We start from the raw sequence: 16,704 nt of genomic DNA on the forward strand, positions 1-16,704 counted from the left end.
GCAAACAGCAAAAACTCTTCCCAAGCAGAAAAAAATCTTCGCCCCTAACTTTTGACCCTTTACTCTCTTTGCACAGAAGGAGGTTAAAATCCAAGCCTGAAACTTCAGGTCTAGCCTGGAACCCCCAGAACCTGGGAGGAAGTGGGGAGAGGAGAAAAGAAAACACCCATTGCCCATTTAAGCAGAAGTCCCTAACAGCCTCTTTTTGGGGGGACTGGCCAGTGCAGTGTAATGGTTAAGAGTGTTGGGACTATGACCTGGGAGACCAGGGTTCAAATCCCTGCTTGGCCACCAAGCTCACCGAGTGATCTTGGGCCAGTCAGTACCTCTCAGTCTAACCTACCTCACAGGGTAGATAATGAGGAGGGATTCCTCAGTCGGTAGAGCACGAGCCTCTTAATCACAGGGTCGTGGGTTCGAGTCCCACATGTTGGACTAGACTAGACGATCCTCGTGGGCCCTTCCAATTCTACAATTCTATGTGTTGAGTTCCTTGGAGAAAAGGGTGAGCTATGAACGCAATGAAATAAAACAAAACAATAGGTGGAAAACATTGCGCGCTTCCCAAGCCCTTAAAGACCCTTCTTGTTCCATTTCTGCCCCCCATTTTAACCCATTCCCTTCTGCGGCGCAACTTTACCAGCCTGTCACGCTTTGCGCGGGGCGCTTCCTCTTAGCTGCCACACATCTGGATGATCGGGGCGTTTAGGTGGTAGTTTTTGTGGGGGTTTTTTTTGGAAGGGGCACCACATCTGTCCGGCGCCGCAGCGCGGCTGGAGCCTGCCTTTCCACCAGGCGCCCGGGAGCGCGCGATCCTGCCCCTGCTGGGCGAGGGGAGGGGAACCCGGCTGTTCCCCAGGCGCACGCCCGGCTGCCCGGGACTTCCCTGTTGTACACGAGTCACCCACCCACGCTAAGATGGCTGCGAAAGGCTCGCATTTCCACCTGAAAATGGAAGAGGCGGTGGAGAGGTGCCGCGCCGATTGCCAGTGGGACACGCAGCTGGCCGTGGTGGAGCAGATGAGGACGCGGGCGGCCAGTCCCCGGCACAAGTGGGCCAAGGGGGGAGCAGCCGGCGCAGGAGCCCAACCGTCCGGTAAGTCGCCGCCGGGGATCCCGCAGCCAGCAGCTTCTCTTCCCCAGGAAATGGAAGCAGCAGCAGCAGCGGCGGCGGCGGCGCCCGCCCTCCTGTCTTCTCTTAGCAAGGAGCCGTCCTTTGGTCTCCCGGAGCAAAACCTTCCCCGACGGGAGAGTTGCACAATCTGTGCCCCACTGCGTTAAGTTAGTTGCGCGCAGCCAGCTCCCATAGAAAGCCGCAGGTTTCAGCTCCCAAGTCATGTGAACTTTACGCACTGATTTCAGTCTAAGCGCAACTAACTTAGTCCGGATCCACCCACCCACCCATACTCTCTTTTGCAAGAGCAGCTAATTCATCCGCACCCCAAACAATGCTTGAGGGTGATTTGGAAGGGGGTCCCAGGGTCATCTAGTCCAACCCCCTGCGATGCAGGAATCTCAGCCATAGCATCCGGTTACAGATGGCCACATCCAACCTCAGCTTGAAAACCTCCAAGGAAGGAGAGTCCACAATCTCCAACAGCTCTTAACTGTCAGAAAGTTCTTCGTGATGTTTAAGCACCCGTTTTGTTGTTAATCGCTTCGTTAAATTTATACTGAGCTGATAGATGGTAGAAAACCTCAATGCGGTGTACAAAAGAAAACAGTAGGACAGGCTTCCTCAACCTCCGCCCTCCAGATGTTTTGAGACTACAATTCCCAGCATTCCTGACCACTGGTCCTGCTAGCTAGGGATCATGGGAGTTGTAGGCCAAAAACATCTGGCGAGCCGAGGTTGAGGAAGCCTGCGATAGGATTATTAGTAACAACTATTGAAACACTTTTTTAAAAATCCAGAAATAAAGTAAAAACACACCAGCGCTCTAAATACCTGGGTAGGTAGGCTTGTCTCAGCAAAAAATGTTTTTATCAGGCACATCATGAGCTTTGCCTCATGAGAGCCAAGTGCTTTTTTAAATGCACAGTACAACCCCTGTGTTTCCCCAGAGGTGTAATTGGATCTGCACTCCACAGTTGCTTGTTCCCCAACACTCCTTTTGTGTCTTGTGTGTTGCTCTCAATGATTTTTCTCACACTTTACCCCCATTGGGAATAATCAGAGGATGCTGTTTTGCTCAAGAGAAATCAGCTATACAATGTGCAGGTTTACACAGAAGTAAGTCTCAGTGATGCAGAAAGGGGCTTACTCTCTAGTAAAGCTGCTGTCCGGGACACAGTTACCTGGAAGTAAACCCATCAAACACAATGGGACTTGCATCTGAATGAGCATAGGTTACATTGCTCAGCTAATTTCTGAGGGTCAGCTATCCTAAAATAATAAACTGAACTAATTCTCTGACTTCCTCCGTGCCAATATGTCACGGACGTCGGTAAAACTCGTAAGCGAGCACCACAGTTTGGGAAGGATGTTGGCCAACTGGAACGGGTGTGGAGAAGGGTGACCAGGTTGATGAAAGGTCTGGAAACCTAGCTTTGTATGAGGAACAGTTGAAGGAGTTGGTTTAGCCTGGAGAACAGAAGACTGACAGGTGATATGGTACCCATTTTCAAGTTCCAGAGTTGTTGTCACTTGGAAGATGGTCAAGCTTGTTCCCTCCTGCTCCAGAGGGTAGGACTCAAACCAACGAGTTCGATTTACAAGAATGGAGATTCCGACTAAATAACTTTCTGATGGCAAGAGCTGTTCAACCTCGGAGGGTGGTGGACTCTCCTTCATTGGAGATTTTAAACAGAGGTTGGAAAGCCATCTTTTCGGGAACACTTTATCTGCAGTTTCTGCATTGCAGGGGGTTGGACTTGATGGCCCTTGGGGTCTTTTCCAACTCTGTCATTCCATGATTCTATGAAAGCTTCCATAGCTCCTCATTTACCTGCCATAGCAAAGAGGATGCTGCAGATGACATCAGTGAGCCTGCTGGGTTACCCTCCCCTTGTGTGATTCCCCTCCATTGCACTACAGTGATGCCTCATGTTACGTTTGCTTCATGTTACGTTCTTTCAGGTTACGTCCTGCAGCGAGCCGGAAGGCCCGGAAAGGGTTACTTCTGGGTTTTGCCGCTTCTGCATGCGCAGAAGCGCTAAATTGCGCTTCATGCATGCACACAAATGCCAAATCACACCGCGCATCTGCGCAGATACGGCGCTTCAGGTTGCGCTCTTTTCATGTTGCAAACGGGCCTCTGGAACGGATCCCGTTCACAACCAGAGGTACCACTGTATTGGTTTTAACTCCATTTAGCTGATTCCTAGGACGGATGATGCTGTTGACTTCTCAAACCATTAGAAATAAAGGTTCAGCACCCTGCAATGTGCCTTCTCGGTTGTGGCGCCAACATTGGATCACCCTCTCATCAAATGTCAAGGAGATGGGTAACTATATAAACAGTTTAGAAGACATCTGACGGCAGCCTTATATAGGGAAGCTTTTTAATGTTGAATGTTTTATTATGTTTCATGTTAGAAGCTGCCAAGAGAGGCAACTCAGTCAGATGGGTGGGGTACAAACAAACAAACAAACAAACAAACAAACAAACAATAATAATAACAACAACAACAATAATAAACCTTTTCTCAGTAAGTCCAGTTCTCAGCCCTCTTTGGGAAAAACCAGGCATAGACAAACTCGGCCCTCCAGATGGTTTTGGCCTACAACTCCCATCATCCCTAGCTAACAGGACTAGTGGTCAGGGATGATGGGAGTTGTACAGTGGATGCTCAGGTTGCAAATGTGATCCGTGTGGGAGGCATGTTTGCAACCCACAGTGCCACGTCTGCGCACGCGCGGGTCACGATTTGGCACTTCTGTGCATGCGCAAAGCACAATTTAGTGTTTCTGTGCATGGACAAGCGCCAAAACCTGGAAGTAACCCGTTCCGGTACTTCCAGGTTTCGGCGCATCTGTAACCTGAAAACACGTAACCCATAACCTGAAAACATGTAACCCGAAGCGTCTGTAACCTGAGGAATGACTGTAGTCCCAAAATATCTGGAGGGCTGAGTTTGCCTATGTTTGGGATAAACCATGACTGTTTTTAAATGAGTTGATTATATCTGAATCCTCTGTGAATCTCCCAGTGCAGACCAATGTAGCATCAGTAACAACAAATGGATGAATGTTGTATTTCAAATTGTTGTACCTCACCCTGAGAACTTACAGTGGAGAATGAGTAATAAAGTAAATGAATAGTAAATAATAATAATAATAATAATAGTACTTGAAGCACTGCACTGGCTGACACTGAGCCACCAGGCCCAGTTCAAGGGGTTAGTACTAACATGTAAAGCCCTAAATGTATTGGGACACAATTAGCTAAAAGACCTCCTTCCTTTGCCAGTATCAGCCATCTTGGACTCTACCATCCACAGGTGAAATCTTGTTGGTGGTACTGCTTAGTTGGTGTTGCCCCACGACAGGGTTTTTTTCAGTGGTGGCTCCCCATCTCTGGAATGCCCTCCATGTTGAAGTGTACCTGTCTCTCTTATAATTGACTTCCAGGCAGAATCTGAAAACAGCTCTGATTACACAGTCTGAGAAATACTATTCTTGGCAACCCTGAAATCACTGGTTGAGATACTGTTTCTAACTGCTACCAGATTTTAATTTTTTTAATGTGTTTGCAACCCTGGGCTCCTTTGGGAGGTAGGGCGGGCTCTAACGTGAAATAATAATAATATTTCCGGAAGTGCAAGTGCCTCTTTAAAGGTTTAGGCCTTCCTCTTGTGTGCTGTAGGCTTTTCATCTCAGTGGGGTGGAAATTAGAGCAAGTGGGCGATGATTCATGTTCTTGCATCCTGTTTTAAGCCTTGTTGAGGTGGGAAAAGAAAATATTCTGTGGTCTCTTCTGTATCTCCAGGAAACATCGTAAGCACCATGTGTGTCTCGCTTGCATCTTGGACGTAATAAACCTTAAAAGCGAAACTTTTTCGTTTTAAAAACATGGTCGGGCGGGGGGGGGGGAGAGAAAGTGGTTGAGTGAATTATTCGCCAGGTTCTTGCATTCCCTTTTCAGATCTCTGCCTCAGCTCAGGGCTGGAGAGCTGTTTTATTTCTCTGGAGGGGCTGCCCTGCCAAATTTTAAATTGGCCAGGCAGCCCCGCCCAAGAACATATGTGTTTATCCGTCAGAAGTATACTGGCACACATTTTTCTCTCATCCTCTACGGTTGGCAGCAGACCTCTGGGAAGTGTGTGTGAGAGAGGGAGCCCATCCTGGACTGAGTGAGGTCCTGCCGCTCAGCCACACTTTCCTCACAGACCCTTAGCAGGCCTGTTGCCTGGCAATGCCAGGGATGGCCCAGAAACGAGGGCGAAACATGCTGCACGAATGTACCTCAGGGTGTGCTCATGTGCACAGAAGCGAGTGTGTTTGTGGGGAGGGTGGCCATAGTCCCCATCTATACCTGAAGGAGTGTCTCCACCCCCATCATCCAGCCTGGACACTGAGGTCCAGCTCCGAGGGCCTTCTGGCGGTTCCCTCACTGTGAGAAGCCAAGTTACAGGGAACCAGGCAGAGGGCCTTCTTGGTAGTGGCGCCCGCCTTGTGGAACGCCCTCCCATCAGATGCCAAGGAAATAAACACCTGACTTTTAGAAGACATGTGAAGGCAGCCCTGTTTAGAGAAGATTTTAAGGTTGGACGTTTTATCGTGTTTTTAATATTCTGTTGGGAGCTGCCCAAAGTGGCTAGGGAACCCCAGGCAGATGGGTGGGGGTATAAATAATAAATTATTATTATTATTAATTATACTTTGGCTGCACCCAGCACTGACATGTGGCCCTTGGAGGGTTGGCAAACAGTCGCCCAAGTCGTCTTCCTCCCCCCCCCCCCCCACAACTGAAGTTGAGCAGTTATTTCAATGGGCACTGAGGACTCCCTTTGTTGTGTAAAAGAGGTCACTCTGAGCTTTCGGGGAAGAGTGTTTCCTGTTTTTAAGATCCTCTTATTGTCCACTGTGACCACCCCTGTCCAACTCTCTGCAAATGGCCAGTAGCTTGTAAGCAGCTTTTATGCACTTATTCACTTTTCCGTTGCTACTTGTCTCCTTCCATTGCGAATGAGGTTTTCTGCTTCGCTAGGAAACTGCTGTTGAAATTTAGAGCGCTACCGTTTCAGTCGTTTTCAAGCTGTGTTCCACGGGATTCCTTGGAAGGTTACCAGAGGTCTCACAGTGAGAAAACACAACCGTGGAGGACAAACTCCTGAAAACACTTTTTCTCAAAAAAGTCCATAGTCTCTTGTACAAAATAAAAGGAGTCCTTAATGCCCATTGAAATGACTGTTCAATGCAGTTGCTAAAACAAAATGAAGACGACTTAGATCATAGAATTGCAGAGTTGGAAGGGACCCCAAGGGACATCTAGTCCAACCCCCTGCAGGAATCTCAGCTAAAGCATCCATTAAAGATGGCCAGCCAACCTCTGTTTAAAAACCTCCAAGGAAGAAGAGTCCACAGAGACGATCAGGCAGGTTCCTGTCCACCTTTTCTATGATTTTCAGCCACAGGGAAGGGCATTGTGGGGCAGCCTTTGCCAACCCGGTACCCTTCAAGCGTTTTGAACCACACACTTGTGCTGGTTGAGGCTGATGGGAACTGTAGTCCAAAACATCTGAAAGGCACCTGGTTGGTGACAACTTCTGTAGTTTATATGGGGAGACTGTGGCTAATTACAAGCTTCCTGGTTTGACTGCTTCAGCCGTGAAGAGAGGGGTAATGGGACTGCATGTGAGGACAAAAGGCTGGTTCACGCCTCAGATTATTAAGCCCAGCAAGATTTAACAGCATGAGAGCTGTTATCCATGACTGGGCAATGCCTTAGACTACTGCAGTGCTCTGTACATGGGGCTGCCTTTGAAGATAGTTTGCGCATCATCATCATCATCATCATTTATTTATACCCCGCCCATCTGGCTGAGTTTCCCCAGCCACTCTGGGTGGCTTCCAATTGAGTGTTAAAAACAATACAGCATTAAATATTAAAAACTTCCCTAAACAGGGCTGCCTTCAGATGTCTTTTAAAGATAAGATAGCTACTTATTTCCTTCACATCTGAGGGGGAGGGCGTTCCACAGGGTGGGCGCCACTACCGAGAAGGCCCTCTGTCTGGTTCCCTGTAAACTCACTTCTTGCAATGAGGGAACCGCCAGAAGGCCCTCGGCGCTGGATCTCAGTGTCCGGGCTGAACAATTATAGCTTCTGTGTCCCTCTACATAGGAGCAGGAATGTGTTGAGAAGTCATATCTCCTAGTATCTTTGCACACAGCGCAAGGTAAAAAGGCAAAGGACCCCTGGATGGTTAAGTCCAGTCAAATTTGACTATAGGGTGTGCCGCTCATCTCGCTTTCAGGCCGAAGGAGCTGGCGTTTGTCCACAGACAGCTTTCCGGAACACCGTGATGGAAACCAGAGTGCACGGAAACACCGTTTACCTTCCTGCCATAGCAGTACCTATTTATCTACTTGCACTGGCGTGTTTTTGAACTGCTAGGTTGGCAGGAGCTGGGACAGAGCAATGGGAGCTCATCCCGTCACGGGGATTTGAACTGCCGACCTTCTGATCAGCAAGCCCAAGCGGCTCAGTGGTTTAGACCACAGCACCATCCGTATCCAGAACACAGTGCAAACATATATAGAGGCAGCCTTTGTGTGTACAGTTATGACTAGACACATGTTGCTGTGTGTGTAGAAGCCAGGGCAACCTGGCACATCCCCAAACCCCCGCAGAGGAGCATGGAGTTATGTACAGTCATACCTCATGTTATGTCCACTTCATGTTACGTCCTTTCAGGATACGTCCCATGGCAACCCAGAAGAACTGGAAAGGGTTACTTTCGGGTTTCGCCGCTCGCGCATGCACAGACGCGCAAAATGACATAACACACATGCACAGAAGCGGAAAATTGCAGCCTGTGCGTGCGCAGACACGCCACTGCAGGTTGCGTTCTTTTCATGTTCCGAACGGGCCTCTGGAACGGATCCCGTTCGCAACCAGTGATACCACTGTAGACCGAGGATAGCTAATATTAACTGATGAACCCGTGTGTTTAACAAAGCAATCTGTTAGGCACAGGCTGGGAATATTGATTTTAATTTAGGTTAATTTAGGAACCGGAATTGCCCTTTGTGAAAGGGGTCCAATGCTGAAACCGTCATGGTAGACCAGCCTTATCCAGCCTGGTGCCTCCCAGATGTTTTGGATGGACTACAATAGGAATTGGAGTCCAAAACATCTGGGTGCCTCAGTTTAAGAAGGATATTGACAAGCTAGAATGTGCGCAGGAGAAGGCGACCAGGATAACAAAAGGGTCTGGAAACCAAGTTTTATGAGGAAGAGTTAAGGGAGTTAGGTGTGTTATTCTGGGAAAGAGTAGATTAAGAGGAGATATGATAGCCATCATTAAATATCTAAATGACTGCCGCATGGAAGAGGAGCTTTGTTTTCTCCTGGTAGAACCTGTACCAGTGGATTCAAGTTACAAGAAAGGAGATTCTGACTAAATGCCAAGAAATTTTCTGACAGGAAGCTGTTTGGCAGTGAGAGGTGGTGGACTCTCCTTCCTTGGAGGTTTTTAAGCAGAGGTTGGATGGCCAGCTGTCATGGATGCTTCAGCTGAGATTCCGGCCTTATAGTGTATTCGACTAGCTGACCCTCAACTCTACAATTCTGTTCTGTCTGGAGGGCAGCAGGTTGAGGGAGGCTGCTGTTGACCCATCGGTATGCACTTCAAACAACGGCGAAGAGTGAAGGACTTTTCTGTGCGCATTGCATGCTCAAGTTCTGTTTAATTGCTTTGGGAGCTCGGCACACTTGCCTTTCGCTGGATGGTGTCTTGTTGCCATAACCCAGAGCCCTGCAGGTGCTCCGCTGTGCGCGAAGCAGCTGTTCGAGTGCGCGCGCTTCCCCGCTGGGTTGAACAGAGGTGCCGTCTCTTACGTTCCCTTTTGTATGCTTTGCATTCCTTTCCGCTGAAACGAGTGCCTCTTGCAGGCTGGAGTGCTCTGCAAGAAATCACTTTGAATCTACTCAGGTAACGCCACTGGAGCAGAAGCACTTCTGTAAGAAAATGTATGCTGCTCCCTCCCTCCAACTTATGTTTATACAAACAGAAACCTTCTTAATTTTGACTGTGGCTGGGCAGCTGGCAAAATAGGGCTGGTTGCCCATGTAAGCTCACTGACTTATCGTGTCTCTAAAGCACGGATGGGAGAAACAGTGGCCCCCCCCATATGTTGCTGGACTATAGCTCCCATCAGTCCTGACCATTGGGCATGCTGGCTGAGGCTGATGGGAGTTGAAGTCCAACAACGCCTGGATGGCCGCTGGTTCCCCTATCTCTGCTCTCATTTTAGAGCAATATATTCTTTGGCTGGGACGCGGGTGGTGCTGTGGGTAAAACCTCAGCGCCTAGGGCTTGCCGATCGCATGGTCGGCGGTTCGAATCCCCGTGGCGGGGTGAGCTCCCGTCTTTCGGTCCCAGCTCCTGCCCACCTAGCAGTTCGAAAGCACCCCTAAGTGCAAGTAGGTAAATAGGTACCGCTTTATAGCGGGAAGGTAAACGGTGTTTCTGTGTGCTGCGCTGGTGCTGGCTTGCCAGAGCAGCTTCGTCACGCTGGCCACGTGACCCGGAAGTGTCTCCGGACAGCGCTGGCTCCCGGCCTCTTAAGTGAGATGAGCGCACAACCCTAGAGTCTGGCAAGACTGGCCCGTACGGGCAGGGGTACCTTTACCTTTACCTTTATTCTTTGGCTTGGTGGTGCTATTCTTGCTGGAAGTTAGACTAGACCCAGTCTTTATTGAACGTTCCTTCTGATTTGTTTGCAAGAAAGTTATGAGTATTCATCACAATTTTCTTGCCTGGTGGTTACACCTTTTCCCTATTAAGCATTCCTTCACCCCACACTTTTTAGTGCATTAGCCTGTTGTTTTCCTAATTGCAAAATGTTGATCCTATGTATGCTTATTTAGAAGTAAGTTCCTCAGTATTCAAAGGTTTACTCCCCTAGGATCGTTGCCTTAAGTCTGAAACCAACCTATACAATTTGGCATCGGCCAGCTTCCTAGGAGGGTGAGAAAATTATGCCCATTCCTTGTAGCTGAAATACGATGTATTTCCAGTACAGATTTTTCAGGGCTGAAAAATCTCTGTATTCCCTTTGAACACGTGCAAAATGGTCATCGCCTGTGCCAAAAATGAGCAGAGAATCGTCTGAGCTTGTTGTTTTGTAGGCGAATAACTTTTGCTCTCAGTATTTTAACTTCCTTATGTAACAAAATGTTTATATAGCGGATAACTTCTGTGTTTATCTTTGTGGCCTGCTATAGATGAGAACATGACATTGAGTGTGTGACTTTCCTTTGCTCTGTCTACTCTGTCCTGCAGATGACTATGGGAACCTTTTAGTTGCAGAGGCACTGCTGGAGCTGTGCTTGAACGAGAACCTTGCCAAAATCAAGGACGCCGTTCCATTAATGGAAAAATCCGAGCCCAAAATGAGCGACGCCAAAAAGTATTTGACGGGCATTCTAAACCGAGGGAAGTTGTCGGTAAGTGTCCACGGCTGACATAAAACATGAGCATTCAACGTTCTGTTAATGATGCACAATTGCAAGGCTCAGATACGAAATGTTGGAACCCATCTGTCTCTCAGGCCTGCGTTTCATAAAAGACTCCAGTAAATAATTCCATTTCCTTTTGCTCCATTTAGGAGGGAAGAAAATCCTCCATTAGAATCTAATCCAGGCTTCCTCAACCTCAGCCCTCCAGATGTTTTGAGACTACAATTCCCATCATCCCTGACCACTGGTCCTGCTAGCTAGGGATCATGGGAGGGCCAAGGTTGAGCAAGCCTGATCTAATCTATTGTCCTTACTGCAGGATTCTGTGATCTGCTTCACACATCACATTGTTATTTATTTATTGTTATTTATTGAATTTCTATATTGCCCTGTATCCGAAGATCACAGGGCAGTCTACAATGTAAAAACGCAAAAACATAATGTAATAGCAAACAATAATAGTAACCTACACAGACACACAGTTTGAAAGATCTTATATGAGCATCTTCACATTCTAAAAGGGAACAAAATAGTGCAAATGAGGGGGTTTTCAGTGTTCGCCAAAATGTCATTATGCTTTTGGGGGGAAATTAAAGTATTCAGCGAAGAAACCTATTTCTTTCCACCCAGATTTCATTTAAACTATAGTTAAAAACAAACACTATTTCAAAAGCTACAAATAAAAGTCAATTCATTCCTATACAGTTCATTTCACCATACATTCCTGCTTAACTACATGAGACTTTTGAAATACCATATATAAGAATGTTTTGTTATCAGTTAAACTCAATAAAGATTGAAAACAAACACACACTATGCTTTAATGTGAATGCAAAATATGCTGGTATATAATCCTGAGAAGTGTTTTTGCTCTGCTCCTCACCTGCTCTGCACTTTTTGCTGCTGTGCCACTAGGAAACAAGTCCGAGTCTGTCTTGTTGCAACATCTAAACAAGGGCTCATGGCTTAACCTTGAGTGGCTGACTATCCCGCTCTTCCACAGGGCCATTCATGCCCCACAAATTGGGGAGGGATATTTGGCAGCTTTGGGGAGGCTGTCCAAAATCTGTTCAATTTGCATTGGGTGGGACTATACAATTATTTCAGCTGAGATGGCACAGGAAGCTTCATTGCCATCGTTCCAATTGGTGAAGAAATGAACCTATGCTGCCAGTTCTCGTAATAGACCAGTATAAAGGAAGCAGCACATAAGCGGCACACAAAACGCTACCAAACCATTCTACGTTCTAATGAGTTTGAAAGAGTTTTCTGTTTGTGGCTTCTGTAGTAGATCTTGTACATAGCTCTCTCAATTTTTGGATTATTAATATAAGATTTAGAACGTAGAATGGTTTGGTAGCGTTTTGTGTGCCGCTTATGTGCTGCTTACTTTATATTTCCAATTGGTGGCTGGGTCGCCCCAGCCACTCTGGGCGGCTCCCAACAAAATATAAAAAATATAAAAATATAAGAAACATAAAAAATGTAAAAAATATAAAAAACATAAAAATATAAAAAACACAATAAAACAAAATATAAAAAACACAATAAAACATCAACCATTAAAAACTTCCCTGAACAGGGCTGCATTCAGATGTCTTCTAAAAGTCAAATACAGTAGTTGTTTATCTGTTTGACGTCTGATGGCAGCAGCTGCTACCACTACTAAGAAGGCCCTCTGCTTGGTTCCCTGTAACCTCACTGCTCAGTGAGGGAACTGCCAGAAGGCCCTCGGGGCTGGACCTCAGTGTCTAGGCTGAACGATGGGGGTGGAGACACTCCTTCAGGTATACAGGGCTGAGGCTGTTTAGGGCTTTAAAGGTCAGCACCAACACTTTGAATTGTGCTCAGAAACATACTAGGAGCCAAGGTAGAATGCACTGGACTGGCGTTATATGATCCCAGTCACCAGTCTAGCTTCCGCATTCTGGATTGGTTGTAGTTTCCGAGTCACCTTCAAAGGTAGTCTCACGTAGAGCACATTGCAGTAGTCCAAGCGGGAGATAACCGGAGCATGTACCACTCTGGCGAGACAGTGCGCCGGCAGATCTATGGATATATTTCTTTCAAATGAATGAAAATGCCTTTGCTTATCACAGCTCAGTGTATACATCAAAGCTCACAAGGCTTGTGCATCGAGGCACTTGAGTCTCCTTGAATTCAGGATTGGGGCTGAATGTCAACATTGCATTGTTCCAGTTGGGGGGTCTGATGGAATTATTGATGGAAATTGTTTCATTTCTCCAGCCAAAAGATTTGACAGAAGCCATGCTGATCCTGGCGAAGCTCCATTATGTCGAGGGCTCTTACAGGGATGCTCTCAGCATGTATGCAAGAGCTGGCCTTGATGACATCGCGGTGGAGAAGAAGCCTTTGTATATGCTGCGGCTCCTAACAGAAGCTTTTGTAATCAAAGGTAATGGGTTGCCCACGTCCGCTGGAACTATTTGGTGATAGTGATGATTTGTGTGTCAGGGCTGCAAGAAAGCATGAGATCTGAAAAGGTCGAAGGTAACTGCTGCTGCTGATACCTTACCAGTCCAGACTGGCACCACCCCCTGCCTCTTGGAGTCAGGATCCTTCTTTTTCATGCAGCCTAAAATGACGGGACGCGGGTGGCGCTGTGGGTTAAACCACAGAGCCTAGGACTTGTCGATCAGAAGGTCGGCGGTTCGAATCCCTGTGACGGGGTGAGCTCCCGTTGCTTGGTCCCTGCTCCTGCCAACCTAGCAGTTCGAAAGCATGTCAAAGTGCAAGTAGATAAATAGGTACCGCTTTGGCGGGAAGGTAAACGGCGTTTCCGTGTGCTGCTCTGATTCACCAGAAGCGGCTTAGTTATGCTGGCCACATGACCCGGAAGCTGTACGCCGGCTCCCTCGGCCAATAAAGCGAGATGAGCACCGCAACCCCAGAGTCGGTCACGACTGGACCTAATGGTCAGGGGTCCCTTTACCTTAAAATGACATTAGCTTTTTTTGCTGCATTACCCCACTGTTGGCCCTTTGCCTTAACCTCTCACTTTTCTCAGTAGTGCGTAGCTAGTTATCTGAATCATATGGCTCTTCTTCCTTCTGCGTAACATTTTGCATTTGTCCTTGCTGCTTTTTCAGGCTTCAGGGTGTGTGTGTGGAGGAAAATATATTTCTTGATGCCTGTTAACCCTATTTCATTTGGTGGGAGTTGGGTGTCGCAGGAATGCGTTATTTTTCTTGAGGAACTTTGTAAAAACCCTCTTGCAATCTTCATCTTCTGTTTGCCATCAGTGCTTTTCTTTATATGAGTGTTGCTGGAATAGTTGCTATCTATCTCTCTGTCAATCTACCTTTCCTATTCTCCTCCTTTTCAGCATGCCTTCCAGCTTGTTAGGTGGATGGGAGCTCTGGGATGACCTCCGACTGGTATGTAAAGCTTGAAACTGAACTCCACATGTACCATTGGAATGAGCCTTGCAGTGAGTGCGCCAGTCTGATGTGCGCATGTTGATCTCTCTGCACGCTTGATGTGTCTTGATGGTTTCACTGCTTTGTTGGCTTCTGTGCATATCTAGCAGAAGGGGTTAACCTTGTTGGATAATGGCATCTGGAAAGGGCAGCTTTGTGAGTGAGGCCACATCCACAGCAGATGTTTCAAGTGCCATGATGCCACTTTAAACGGCCATCGCTTCCTGCAAAGAATTTTGGGAACCATAGTTTGTTAAGTTAGGTACCCTACAGTGGTACCTCGGGTTAAGAACTTAATTCGTTCAGGAGGTCCGTTCTTAATCTGAAACTGTTCTTAACCTGAGGTACCACTTCAGCTAATGGGGCTTCCCACCACCGCACGATTTCTGTTCTCATCCTGAAGCAAAGTTCTTAACACGAGGTACTATTTCTGGTTTAGCAGAGTCTGTAACCTGAAGCGTATATAACCTGAAGCATATGTAACGTGAGGTACCATGGTATTCCTCTCACAGAGCTACAGTTCCCAGAGTACAGTGGTACCTCTAGATACGAACGGGATCCGTTCCGGAGCCCCGTTCACATCTAGAGGTAAACGTAACTAGCGACAGCACGTCTGCGCATTCGCGCGTCACTTTTTGTCGCTTCTGCGCATGCGCATGATGTCATTTTGAGCGTCTGCGCATGCGCAAGTGGCAAAACCAGAAACTCTGTTACTTCCGGGTTGCCGAGGAGTGCAACTCGAACACGCTCAACTCAAAGCGTATTTAACCCGAGGTATGACTGTAGTTTAACCAGTGCTATTTTTCTGGGGGGGATGCATACCCCTAAACATTTGTGAACTGAAGTCTGGCCTCTTTGAGGGGCAGCAATTCAATATGAGTAGGAAAATGAGAATACTGTACCCCTAAACATTTTTTTTTAGGGGGGGAAAAGCACTGGGCTTAACTACCACAATATTTCTTGCACCATGGGTTCCCCATGGAGCTCAGGCTTGTAGGAGACAGCCATTTGGTAGATGTTGAAGGCCCTCAGGTTGAAAGAAATTCCCCACCTCTGCTGCATCACCTTAAGGGCCGACAGATTTATTATGGCATAAACTTTTTGTGGAGCAGAGTATCCTGAAGGCTCAGTTATTGCAATGCACTTTATGTGGGGCTTCCCTTGTGCCTGGTTCAGAAGCTCCAGTTGGTGCAAAACACATATAACTCCAGTGCTCAAAAGTCTGCTCTGGCTGCCCATATGCTATCAGACCAGGTTCAAAGTTCTTGCATTCATTTAGAAGACCCTTAACAATTTGGGCCCAGGGTACCTCAAGGACCACCTAATCCCTTATATCTGTGACTGACCAAGGAGGGGTTTGCAGGAGTCACTGTCAGTGGCCCTTCATGGCTCAGGTACATAGCTTGCATCCACCAGGAGCCGTGCATTCAGTATTGTGGGCCTAATTTTATGGAAGCTCCCACCCTGCCGAGGTCTCCTCCCTGGTGAACTAAAGGCACCTGCTGAAGACTTATTCCAGCAAGCATTTAATCAATGTTTGATTTTATAACCAATTTATTATTATTATTTTTGAGGTTATATCCTTGTGAATCACTCTTGTAGTTAAGCGGCTTATAAATGGTTTAAACAGAGTCTGTTGGGGGTTAAGCCCCTAAGAGCACACTTGTGTTTCCCGCTGAGCAGACAGACGTGCTTAAGACTGCCAGTCAGTGGCCTAACGTTTTCTCTTAAGACCAGGTCAGTTGGTGTAATCTAGGATGGACAGACGTTGACCCATGGTAGCGAATTTATTTATTCAATTTATGTACCGCCCTTCATCTGAGGATCAAAGGGCAGTTTGCAGTATACGCAGACACTGGAGTTCTTGGGCTATTTTTGTTGTTGCCTGACCTGAGTAGACCTTGTAACATCCCTGGGGGAGCTGCTGCATCCTGACCAGGACAACACACAAGCACTGTGGGGAAAGAATAACTGGTCTCTAGGGAGGGACACAGGTGTTAGTTGTTGTTGTGGAAGGCTCAGTTCCTTAAAACAGCCTTGGTTTACTAAAATGGCCCAAGCTGCAAGTGTCATCCAAGGCCTAAATATCATACCCTCCAGCATTTCTCCCATGAAAATAGGGACATCCTTTTCCATACCCTCCAATATTTCTCCCATGAAAATAGGGACATCCTATTCCATACCCTCCAATATTTCTCCAATGAAAATAGGGACACCCTATTCCATACCCTCCAATATTTCTCCCATGAAAATAGGGACACCCTATTCCATACCCTCCATCATTTCTCCCATGAAAATAGGGGCGTCCCAAAGAAAAGTGGGACATTCCGGTATCAAATCAGAAACCAGGATGGCTTCTGTAAATCCGGGACTGTCCCTGGAAAATAGAGACACTTGGAGGGTCAGAAATATGTGCAGCTGCTTAGAGAGAGGAACGTTCTCACTTTTATTCCCAGTGGCACCCTAAGAATGTCTGTTTCTGATTGGAGCTTGATTTTCATACCTCTTTATGCTTTTGAATGTTTGTGCCTATGTGGGAGGACATGAGAAAATGCATATGGAGCTGCATGTGGAAGACAGCAAAGCTGTGCATATATATATATATATATTTCTGCAGTCCTGCAGCCAGTTTAC

At 47.0% G+C, this 16,704-nt stretch overlaps 1 protein-coding gene across 1 annotated transcript in view; it reads left to right on the forward strand.

Annotated features, from left to right (window-relative positions):
* Positions 1–911: 911 nt before the first annotated feature.
* Positions 912–16,704, forward strand: part of TTC7A (tetratricopeptide repeat domain 7A) — a 185,034-nt gene continuing 169,241 nt past the window's right edge. Inside the window, exons 1-3 of the mRNA XM_083605066.1 lie at positions 912–1,096; positions 10,455–10,618; positions 12,878–13,046. Coding sequence (XP_083461192.1) covers positions 919–1,096; positions 10,455–10,618; positions 12,878–13,046 — 511 coding nt within the window. The 5' untranslated portion in view covers positions 912–918. The remainder of the gene's footprint in view (positions 1,097–10,454; positions 10,619–12,877; positions 13,047–16,704) is intronic.

Source organism: Podarcis filfolensis (genome assembly GCF_964270895.1).
Source record: "Podarcis filfolensis genome assembly, chromosome: 3".
NCBI lineage: Eukaryota > Metazoa > Chordata > Lepidosauria > Squamata > Lacertidae > Podarcis > Podarcis filfolensis.